A 12,627-nucleotide genomic window follows, 5' to 3' on the forward strand; every position below is an offset into this window, starting at 1 on the left:
AAATGTTTGACCGAAGTTTAGGAAACGTTTAAATTGAAAACTTTAATGTAACGTCCGCTTGTGCGCAGCCTGGTCCTGTAATAGTTTTGGAGTAATAGTTATTCCGCTAATGTTTGCAGTGATAAGATGTTATATCCGCATAAACTCGACCACGCCCTTCTGCTTCTTTTCAGTGCACAGCGACAGAGTGGGCTAGAGTGGTCCAATTTTGGCTCCCGATCTAATTTCCGTTGGCCCGCGATTTGTAACCTGACATGGAAACAAAGCTTTGTACGACTCTCTTCGCATGGCCACAACCAAACTTCACGTGGACAAAACCTCGTTAAAACAAGCTGCTCGACTACAAATGTCGCCTTCAATAAAGATTATTTTGTTATTCGTGTGATAGCAAACAACAAAGTTTACATCTAAATAAATGTCGTTTCGACAATAAAATATTTTTGAAGGTAACACTGGCCCCCGGGATGAACTTTCGAGGAATGTGAGGCAACCATCGTCATTGATGACCGATTTGGGTTTTGTAATGAAATAAGCCTTTGTCAAAATTAGCGCACACGTGTATAACCGAACCATTACTATGTTTTTGGCAAAGTTTGAGCCAGAAAAATTTCCCAAAAACCAGGGATTTTACAGCATTCATGTTTCGTGTTGCAAAACATTACGCTGTTAAATCCCTGGTTTATTGCATCACATAAGCAAAATGAAAACAATAACTAAAATACTTCTCTACATTGCATAGATAAATAGCAAAAAAATAACGTACAATAAATCAAAAACATACATTCAGGGAATTGTGGAATATGTTAAATTGCATCAGAACACAACAAGTGCAAAGATAATACACTCAACCAAGTAACTTTTGTCTCGTACTTAATATTAGGGTTAGAACCTTGCATTGATCTCACATTGCATAAAGTTGATTTACTCTCTAAATTTTTAATTTTTACGACAAGGATTGGAAGATGAAACTAATAATCTTTGCTGCATGAAGGCTCACCATCTATAAACACATTCCAATTATGCTATTTTTCACAGTATAAGCCTATGTACACTTAGCAACACCATGCAAACCTGGTAATTAAGTTGACATCGTTTATTGAGTGTTTTTTTTGTTAACTGAGCCTCCTGCTATATTGATGTGTGGTTCATTTAATATACAGCCTGAAATTGTAGCACCTAAAAATTACAACAAAATGTAAGAGACTTACAACTTTAAACTAATTAGTGTTTAGTCATACTTGCTTGTTGCGAGGTGGTTGGCGACTCACTCTGTAGACAAATATATACACATTTAATCTAAAAGCAAAGTACACAAAGTCTAATCTTATGATTATGGTGGATAATGGTTATGATATAACCTACTTGCTTTTCTTCTGTGTCTTCTGTTTCAACTTCTACACCAAAGTTTGTAGTGAATAACTCGCCATTAAAATACAATTTGACAAAAACTTTTTCATAACCATTGTGTGAAGCAAACGTAAAAATAAAATTATGTTGTGTCCAATTGTTTGAATATACTTTCTCCAGTTTAATATGATTTTCATCAAATGTCACTCGGCCGCTTTTGTTTTCAAGTGCGAGCAATGCTTCATTTTGGTCTGATCTGGTAACACAATAATTAAGAAATTTAGACACTATCGTTTAGACTCTCAGAAGAAAGTATTATTAAGAATGACTTCAGAGTATTAATGTTACTACATCAATTGCCTTATTTTGCAACATTGTACTTTCAGTCATTATTAAAACTTTTCCACTGCACTTGTTTTTACAAAATTACAACCTAAATAGAGAGTTTTTTACATAAAAACCATAGTGTTAATTGCAATAAAAAACCTAATATTGAAATAGGAAAACTACACTGATGTATTTATTAGCTTTTATTTATCTGGTTAATAAAATGCATTGTCATTTATTTTTCCATTTAATATGTTACATTGATTGATGATGTTGGCTGTTTGGGCAGATTCAACTACTGATACACTTGCTAAATACCTATATAGGCCGTATCTTTGTATTTCTATGGAAACGAGTTTCTTCGTTGGGAAATGCTCTTGTTGAACTCCTGCTTAACATAGTTAATCATGTGCAACAATGCGATGGGTCATGCATGGGAGTCAGTGTTTTGGTTGAATGAGCGTAGATGAACAGGCTGTTGCCAGGGCGATTTTCAGCGAGTTTGGGGCTGCTTTACTACGGTTTTCAGGGTCGTTAGTCAGGCAGTAAATTGGTAGAGGGTGTTGTTGAACATGTAGCTGACATATTGAAGTGGATTTTGTGGAAAAATGAATCACAGAAAGTATGCTCATTTTGTGACTTTCTGCTAGTCCCCACCCTTATCTAGGAATTCTGGTCAAAATTATATTCGAGATAACTACTTTAACCGCTCCCCCAGGGGCATCACTAACCCTTCTTTACACAATGCATTCAGAATTACATGTCTCATAACTGTCTATGGGGCCACCTTGGGCTGTTTGTACCCCCCCTCCCCTAAGACTGGCAGTTTGGCGGTAAGCCTTTGCAAAACCCCACCATGTGCTGTCTTAATAGCTGCAATAATTTTTTTTTCTGTTAAGCAATAGTAGTCCCCCTTCATGAGTCATCAGACCAAGAAATTGTTTTTGGCAAACAAGAGAAACTGTCACCAGGTGCATGAAGGCAAATTACCTCTAAAGCTCAATTTTCAAGATTTAATTGTGATACGGCCTATAAGTTAATTCTACAAAACATTTTTCCAAGCTATTGTTCATCACAACAGCTTTTATGTGATATATTACCTTAAAGTGAAACCAAGCAACTTGGTAAGATTATCTTCAGTCCTTGAGTTAAATTCCAATTTGTCACAAATGACAAATCTACAAAGTCTTTCTTTACGGTCAGAACTTTCCCTTTTTGGAAACCCACTAATAACCACTTTATTTTTCGACCATTGAAAGAAATTTTCAACAATCGATTGAAACCTAAATGTACCACACACAAATTTCAATGTTCCAAAATTAGATAGTCTTACATTAATTTCTCATATAAAATTGTTAAACTTACCATGTGAAGTGAGTTACTTTAAATGTAATCTTCCCCTCCCCACTGTAGGATAAAGTTTGATAATATTCCCACATTTCACCATCTTGGCTTGTTTTAACCTTCATATTTTGTTAAAGCATTAATACAACAACATTTAAAGAATAGTTTATTCAAGTCACAACAATTCCAAATTACTTTCAGTACCAATGTACACTTTAATACTTACTTCGTTATTGGCTGAACTAATTCAGGATAAATCAAATTATTTTTATTCCATAATAATTAAGCTATCTAAATATAAACACGAGGTTCTTGTTTTTTGCAAATTCATGTAAATGCTCATTTGACTTAATTTCACAAGAAATTAATTAAACTTACAACAACATGTTGTTGAGGATCTTCACACACAAAACATGTTGGTAAAGTAATGGTGACATCTTTGATGAACTTTAACCCACTTGGTCCACAATACAACAATGGAGTAACTTCCATCTGTGATATGAAAAAATATAATTGTGAAATAACGAAACATTTTACTTGCTAACACCCAAGAAATTACATCTTGTATTTGTGAAGAGAACAAACATAAAATATTCCATATGTTTGTACATGGTTGTAAAAATTGTGTATTTTTGATACAATGATATATTTTTTTCTCATTTGTTTAAAAAGATTCGGTGTTTGGAGTAAAACATATACTTTTTGTCTGTATAAAGTCTGTCATAAGGAAAGGTGGCACATAACATAGCAACCAGGTGATACATGGGAATCAAACTCAGTCAGGTAGTCATTTGTTGTAGGGTATTGTTAAAAATTATTAAAAAAAGCATCAAAATGTCCAGAGGGATAATTGAATCTGTGATTTGTCCTTTCTGACCTCTTGTTTACACATTCAGGTCTAAATTAGTTGCAGGGTAGTTGCTTGAACCACCCTACATGGACATAATTTTAGATAAAATAGCTGGAAAAATGCAGAAAATATGAATCATGAAAACCTCATCCAATTTGTAATTCAAAGTTAGCCCTGCCTTTCTATATGCCAAGGCAAAAACACTCATCACTGAAAAGATGTTTTGGCATCGCCTGGGACTGTTTCTGCTATCTTATAGGGCACATGAACCTCCTGGAGGCTCCACAAATCCTTGCTGTGTTTTGTTCAAAGAAGTTGCATCAATTATTTTTTCCTTTAAACTGTACTTGTGGACTTTCATGAGTAAATGACTTAAAAGTCAATATTTCAAAATTTATGAACTGAGCCACAGGAATAGGTGTTTGGGAAAAAGTCAATCACATGTTGATAACGTTGATAAGCTCACAAACATCATTTGTTGGATCTAATATCGATGTTAAGCCTTTTTTTTTTTAGAAATTGTAGGGCCGAGTTACCCACATTTGGGAGTAACCGCAAGGGTCAGCCAAGCCTAACTTGGCTAAGCCTTACCCTGCGCCTTCCGCAGGCCTGATCACGGTGAAGGCCCCCGTCAGGTAAGTTGATATTGAGCGTTAGAAAACAGTCAAAATCTTTTGACAGTAAAATCCTGTATTCACATCACATGTGTAAAATCACTTACATTTGGCTTAGTATTTCCATAGTAACTTCGTATCCAAACTTTTACATTTGTGTCCAGTGCATTAGGAGGAATATCAACAACACAACCCATCACATCAAGTTTGCCACCTTCCACGCCAACAACTGATGATGTTGACTGGATTACTTGATATTCTTTATGCTTCTGTAATATATAGAAAATATAATTATTAGCCATGTCTCATTTATTAAGATTTTAGTGGTAATATTTATGATAAGATTCTGTATTGTTGTAAATTAAACATTATATAAAACCTTGCTATACATGAATGCAATTTTTTGATCGGAAGAAATGTTAATTGTAATGAACAGTTTACTACTTTGTTTTCAACAAAAACATGCATGTAGATTATTTTCACTTTAGAATTGATGAGATCCTTCCCTGCCTGTGTAAAGTGGTCATGACTGACTGACAAACACTCAATATTGTGCACACATCGAGCCAATGACTCGGCACTTTCATCTGTCAAATTGTCGCTGTATAGATCCACATATTTCATCTAAAAACAGATATAACACAAAAAATTTTGAAACATATTTGGTTCAGAAAGACATGTTTTCATTGATACATACTTATATGATTAATGAGCAAACAATAATTTTTTAAAATGTTTGTTTTAAATTATAAGCCATTAAAACTATTGAAATGGGCAAAATATGGATGGAAAAAGCGCAAAATGGGCAAAATCTGATTAAGCAATGGCTACTGTGGTTGACATAAACAAACTACCACAAACCAATACAACTGATAAAACAAGCTGAAATAGAAAAATTTAATTTTAAATGTGGTTCTAATGTTTTTATATTCTCTTGAGAGGATTTCAACACCACGATGCCACAAAACAGAATAAAGACCAAACTTTGTTCCCAGCACAAGTGACAAGTGAAGGATTAATTGTGTCTTACAGGTTTTTGTAAATTTTGAATCTTCTCCGAGAGAATTTCCACACCCTGATCTCCTATGCCACAATAACCCAGATCAAGTTCTTCAATGTTGTGAATGCAACAAGCCAATGCAGCTGCTCCAGTATCTCCTATCTTGTTCCAGGAGAGATTGAGTTTCCTCATCTGAATGATACAATCAACTTGAAATAAGGATATTTGTTAGAATACAAACAAGGAAGGGGTACAAGGTTTTCAATGAACACGCATGTCAAGCAAGAAAGTAACGACCATACATCCTGAGTACTAAAATAAACTCAATTTTACAAAATTTATTACTTATTTTTATATTTTCTTATAGTGGTGATATGAAACGACACAACAACCAATTGCCATGCTTTACTTAACTTCTGATTTATATCTTACAGGTTTTTGTAAATCTTTAATCTTCTCCGAGAGAATTTCCACATCCTCAACTCCTATGTCACAATCACACAGAAAAAGTTCTTCAATGTTGTGAATGCAACGAGCCAAGGCAGCTGCTCCAGTATCTCCTATCTTGTTCCAAGAGAGATTGAGTTTCCTCATCTGAATGATACAATCAACTTGAAATAAGGATATTTGTTAGAATACAAACAAGGAAGGGGTACAAGGTTTTCAATGAACATGCATGTCAAGCAAGAAAGTAATGACCACACATTCTTGGTACTAAAACATGAGCAATTTTACAAAATTGAAATGTTGAAACATTGATGTATATATTTGCTTATTATGGTGTTTAAAAGCATATGACAATGCCATGGCAACTTTGCGTAAAACTAAAGGTACATCTACAACAAATATATATGCAAAGTTTTTCGGTTCTACGTCAACTAAAGAATGTAGAAAACTGCACGAAAAGTAGCGGCGACCATAAATCGTAAACCTTTTGTGCTGTGGCGAAAATGACATCACACAAGGCGCTCGCATCGAAACAAGTTCATAAACTATAAAATATTACCGATTTGTTTCTTCTTTCAATAACAAAAGAGAGAGCTTCAATCTCTTTCTGAGTGATTCCACACAAAGTTAAATCGAGCTCATCAGGAAGTGAGGAAGCTACCGAAGAAGTTATCTCCTCGTCATTTGTTTTGTAGGCCCTCATGCAATCTTGGAGTATTGCATTTTTTTCTGGTCTCCTTTGATTACCTCGATTCCTTAAATTAATGCTAGAGGCTATTGGATCAAATCTTTCCGTGGGAACTGTAAATTCCCCTTGATGCCGCTTTTGCTGTATAACTTGTCTTCGGTGTTGCTGAAATTCTTCTTCGCGTTTTAGCTCTTGCTCTCTCTCCAGCTCCTTCTGTTGTTTCTTTTGCAACTGCTCTCGCTCCTTCTGCTTCAAAAAACGCATTTGTTGCACGTTTTGCTTTTGCAGATCATGACTTTGCTGCTGCTGCAGCGTCATCATATGTTGGTCTTCTAACCTTTGTTGAAGATAAACCCGTTCCTGCCTTAAAGGCTGTTGGTTTGGCACCACTTCGACATTCGGTTGCATTCTAAATACTGGTGGTACTTCAGCGGACCCAACATGTTGCTTCGGAGGAGGTGGGTAGGACGGATTCACAAGAACTGGAGGTGTAGAAACCATGTGGTGGATATAAGGACCAACGTATGGTGCCGAAGATGGGGGCATCACTTGTTGGAGTTGTGTTACCGCTGTTTTTTTCTGTTCTATCGGAATTGCCTGTGGTTTGATTTGCCACACCAAACCACCTTCGCTTTTAAAAAAGCTAGGGAAGGTGTTTATGAAGTCGTTGAGCTGTTTCACAGATGTAAAAGATTGCCGGTTGGGGCTTCCGACGAGACACTGCACGAACAATACATTTATGTGCAGAGTAGAGTCTTTTAGTTTGCTTAAAATCAGCTCTACGTTTAAAATCAGCTCTCTTTTCCGTTGTTCGTGGGGGTTTTCTGCCACTTCCCTTACTTGCTGCTGGAATGCCTGCTGTACTTGTACAGTGTTGGGTTGAACAGCTCGTTTGCCTTGCTGCATGGTCAGTTGAAGCTGCTGCTGGGCCCTCAATTTGGACAGATCAACTTCCCAGGGATCTGCCATAACCTGATTATGTTGCAATTGTGAGCTTTCTTGAAAGCTTGGAACAGGTTGTTGGACAACGTTTGGTTTCCACAAACCCGACGGTTCCACGTACCCAACGTCCGCCACTTTATCGTTCGTACTCTTCACAAAATTGGTCTTGGCCATTTCATGCGTTAGATTCGGTTTTTGTTTCAATTTCTTGCGCATATTCAGTTTCTGTAATCTTTTTTCCTCTTCCAACTGCCGTTGTTTCTGTTCCTCAATCTGCGACTGTTTTAAAATTTCTTCGATGCGTTTTTCTTCTTTTTGCTCTTGATGCAATTTCCAAAGTTTTTCTTCCTCTTGTTGTCGCTTTTGCTGTTCTATAACTTGTCTTCGGTGTTGCAGAAATTCTTCTTGGCGTTTTAGCTCTTGCTCTCTCTCCAGCTCCTCCTGTCGTTTCTTTTGCAACTGCTCTTGCTCCTCCTGCTTCTGCTTCAGCTGTAGTGCCAGCAAACGCATTTGTTGCACGTTTTGCTTTTGCAGATCACGACTTTGCTGCTGCAGCGTCATCATATGTTGGTCTTCCAACGTTGGCTGAAAATAAACCCGCTCCTGCCCCAAAGGCTGTTGGTTTGGCATCACTTGTGCATTCAGTTGCATTCTAAATACCGGTGGTACTTGGGGGGGCGCCGGGGGAAACGACCAGATATGTTGCGTCGAAGATGTCGGGTAGGACGGATTTACAAGAACTGGAGGTGTAGAAACCATGCGGTGGATATAAGGGCCAACGTATGGTGCCGAAGATGGGGGCATCACTTGTTGGAGTTGTGTTACCGGTGATTTCATCTGTGCTGGTATTGCTGTTTTTGTCTGTTCTACTGGTGTTGCCTGTGGTTTCAGCAGAACTGGTGTTGCCTGTGGTTTCAGCTGAACTGGTGTTGCCTGTGATTTAGAATTCGGATCACTAACACTAGGTGACAGAGAATGCGGTTTGAGCTTTCTGGTTGGTGCTTGAGGTGTTTTTGCACTCTGTTTATTCTCATCCCTTGATGGAACAGGTGTCTTGACCGGTGGCGTTGGAAGAAATAATTTCCGTCGGGTTGCGGATTCAACTGGGCTGGGAGTGCGAACATACTCCCTCATGGTTACCTTGGACTGCATGTCTTCCTTTCTCGCCCAGGGCGCCATTACTGTTTGTGACATTACAGGATTTGTCGACTTTGGACTGGTCGGACTAACAATGCTTTCTTTAATGGGCCCTGCTAACTTCTCTGTCTCGTTTGGCGACTTTGTGGAGATTGCTGGCAAGGAGGAGCCGGGACGTGGTGACGTCATCGGTGACGTAGGACCACTGGATGAATTTAAGGTCGATGCACGATTGGCTTTTGCACGCTTAGGAGTGGGTGGGTGAGACCGTGATGACGAAGGTCTGGAGTTATAATTTACTTTTGACTTGTCCTCATTTGTACGCCCGGGTCTGTGTGAACCAGACGTCGGCGAGGTTGACGCTTTTGATTCTGAGTTGTTTCGTCTCCTATTTTTACTACGCTTTTTCTTCTTTGGAGTAGCGCGGGGATCGCTTTTGGGGTTTTCCGCCATTGGGAGTTGAATGGATGCCCTGCGCTGACTCGATTTCCTCGTGGCCGTCTCCCAGCCCTCGTCTGTGTCTAAATATTTGAACAGATGTATTTTGTGGCATTTGGGATATCGCAACAATTTTGTGTCGCCGTAAAAAACAGTGATACAATTTTGACACAACATGTAGGTGAGAAGTGGTCAATCTGAAATCCAGTTTCCCGATAGCGTTGTTAGCATGCGGTGCTGTGCAAACGATTGTGTGGGCAACCAATGAGTAATATATTAATAATAAGCATGACTTGTGCCACTTTATACAACTTTGATAGCGTAAGAATATCGCATGTTAAAATTTTCTACGATAGAAAGCTATAGATACACACGTTAAGTAAATTGGAAACCAATTAATGTATTAAGATTTATAACCAATACACCTACATATAATCGACATTGACTTTTTTATGCTTAAAATATTTTACCTTGCTTGTTTTCCCTTCTTTGATTTGTGATATTTTGGCTTAATTCCACAGGATCTCCAATTCTCTCTAGATTTACTGCCGAAGCGTTGAATGCCATACTTGGTAGTTCCTCTTCGACAGCCAAACTTGCCTTTACAAGCCTCTGCACAGCTTTAGTACACAGGTTCTCCCAAGCCTTACAACGAGGAGCAAACACTCGACCGTCGGTACACACAACACAAGACTGACAGTGCTTTCCGATAAAGTCTTTCACCAATTCAGCGGCATTGCCTGCACGAGGGCAAACAGTTCGTGAAATTTGTACAGACGCCTTTTTTATTTTTGTTGCAAGAGCGTTGAGCGTGCAGCCTGAGTCACCACTGGCCTGCACAAGGCTTAACAGGTAAGCTACTGATAATCGAATGGATGTGTCATGCTGCTTTGGATTTCCAGGTTCGTATCGAAAAAGGCCAGCACTTTCAAGTAGGTCTGGATGGATGTGTTTTTGAAAACTCTTTGTTTGTTTTTGAAAGTTCATTTCGCTGTTTAGAATGACGTCACTGCGCTGGGGTACAACTTCCTTTAGAGTTTCATATTCTTTTACATCAGGGGCTCTTCGGCTTCCGTCTGTCCAGTAAATACATTCACCCCAGACTAAAAAATCAGCAGGATGTCGCAACATAAATGCCATTACTCCATCGACCGATTTGTTTGAACACAAATATGATGCAAGGCGCTTGTTGACACTGTGCAAGGTATTGTTCACTGCATTTAGGGTTAAGCATTTGCCTTGTTTAGAATTGAACAGGCTTTGTACACTTTCAGTAATTTGTATATCCAGGTCCTCCAAAAAAATTAGGCCTTGGTTATTACTGGCATTGGCCTTTCCTAAGATTTCTTGAAACATTTCATTTATTTGTTGTTCATCATAGGACAGGCCTTCAAAGTTAGGACATAGCTGAGGGCCATTTTTCACCAAATACTCTCGCAAAGATTCCATTTTCTTGTGTACACTTTACCAAAATTCTTGTAACACAGAAATTTTCATCGAGTATTACTGCAGAACAAATACATGAACACAAATTTAACTTTTCAACAAAAACTCAAGCTTACATATCACCATGAACGTTTTTCAAACTAAAATTCTTAAAATATTGATATAAATAGAACTAAACCAACATGTTTTTACCGTTTGTAGAATTACAAAATTGATATTAATACAATTCAGCCATATTATGCATAAATCTGATCCTGTTGGAGGCTGTTATGTATCATCATTATGTTTGTTTTGCCCAGAAGACTATGCACTTGTTCACCTTGCAAATAAATAGTTTTTGTGCTGTCTATACACCTCAGCTACCAGTCCAACACATGAAAATATGTTGGGATGTTAAATGCAATATTACTACACTACCTACTCACTTAACTCATATGCATCACCCAACATATACCGTTATTTGTCAGTATCATACAAAGAAATTATGTTAAACACTAAGATCCAACAAATGTCACCGCTGATTGACGAGTTAGTCAAATGGACTGACTGGAACTCTTGCCAAATCAACCACCTATGTTATTGCAACATTGTCAACAATAGTGCACGTCACAGGGTAATCCCCTGCTGGGAGAGCTTGTTCCTTCTCTCCGTCATCGAGTCGAGTCGAAGCTTTTGTTTCCTTTCAAAGTCTACATTTATGCTTGAAACTCAAATTTCGTTTGCTTGCCACATTGAACAAGTGTGGTACTGGAAAATAAACCATTGCTAACAAAACGTATTTTTCGAAGACATGTAGGCTACAAAAGGTTGATCATTAACAGAAAATCGTATCAACAATTCCACAATGTACAATGCAAATACATAAAACGTATGAAATGTACAACTAGTTAAATGTATTGTACAACCACAAAAATGGCGTCTGTTGCATTGTATAACGTGCGTAACAATGGTTTGTTATGAAGTTTGGAAGTGATCGAGTATATGAATGTAGGAAGAAAATTGTTTGAAAATGTCGCTATAACACGAACATATCGCGTATCTCTTCATATCGCGTTACTTATCATTGTTCTATTGTCATCCATTAGTTCCTCCACCGAGTTGACAATAGGAATCTGCCCACACATAAAAGTTTAATTCACATTCTACCGAATCCATATACTCGCAGTCAAACCCGCCCAAGCACATTGACTACGGCCAACACTATATAGCACTCATTTCTTTTTGCACAACACTGCCATCATAACGGAATTTTGTACCAATAACATCATGGAGTGTTTAGATTTCTTGAAATCTACAGTTGGTTCACCCATTGCATGCTTTGGATTAAATACAGATGAATATTACCGCTAGAATAACAAGTGACAATACAGGGTGTTTCACCAACTCATATTTGTTTAACCATATCGGGATTCGAACCCAGGTTATGTTGGCCTCCAGGCCCTGGAATCCCGAAGGTTTTTTTCTTGGTTTATGGGTCGGCGCCAACTATAATAATTACACGAATCACTTTTGACAGTAACTAAAAATTTACCAATAACGTATAAAACGAAAAATGGCATAATAACAAATACAAAACATTCAGCACTTCACGTACTTCTCCCTGGTGCAGATTTGATTTCCCGATGCCTTTTATTTTCGCACAAATTGCTTCGATGGGCCGCGGGTTGGACATCGCTGCTCTAATATATGGAACATGTCTAGAAAACCTCTTGTGTGGCAACCCTAAATTATGAGTTAAAACGTGCATTTTTTAGTTTAACTTACAAAATGCTAAAGCAAGCAAACAAACTGTTTTTTATTGCACTATTTTTGTGTTCTATTGGGACAATGGCTCTCGACCAGAAAATGTGCAGCTGTACTTGACCATGTTTTCAGGTCTATTGTAAAACGCTCAAATATTTTTCGGTCACACAGTTCACATATTCAGAAGTGGTGGGACCGCCTGACAACGCTCTGCAAATCCCAGGTTGAGAACTGCTATTATTTGGAAATGATTGGCCGCGGTGTTTGCGCTAGACAACAAACATTTGAAATAAAATCGATGCAA

At 38.0% G+C, this 12,627-nt stretch overlaps 1 protein-coding gene across 1 annotated transcript; it reads right to left on the reverse strand.

The window, feature by feature from the left end:
- Positions 1-385: 385 nt before the first annotated feature.
- On the reverse strand, positions 386-10,636 carry LOC145905495 (uncharacterized). Its single transcript, XM_082992712.1, has 13 exons — positions 9,605-10,636; positions 6,489-9,217; positions 5,915-6,076; positions 5,513-5,674; positions 4,966-5,106; positions 4,590-4,751; positions 3,397-3,510; positions 3,040-3,137; positions 2,775-2,957; positions 1,363-1,603; positions 1,239-1,269; positions 1,072-1,176; positions 386-1,000 (listed from the first exon to the last, which is right to left on the reverse strand). The coding sequence occupies exons 1-12, from the start codon at positions 10,581-10,583 to the stop codon at positions 1,094-1,096; spliced, it is 5,085 nt and encodes a 1,694-aa protein (XP_082848838.1). The 5' UTR covers positions 10,584-10,636; the 3' UTR covers positions 386-1,000; positions 1,072-1,093.
- Between the last annotated feature and the right edge of the window lie 1,991 nt (positions 10,637-12,627).

This window comes from Ascidia mentula, chromosome 6, assembly GCF_947561715.1.
Source record: "Ascidia mentula chromosome 6, kaAscMent1.1, whole genome shotgun sequence".
Classification (NCBI taxonomy): domain Eukaryota; kingdom Metazoa; phylum Chordata; class Ascidiacea; order Phlebobranchia; family Ascidiidae; genus Ascidia; species Ascidia mentula.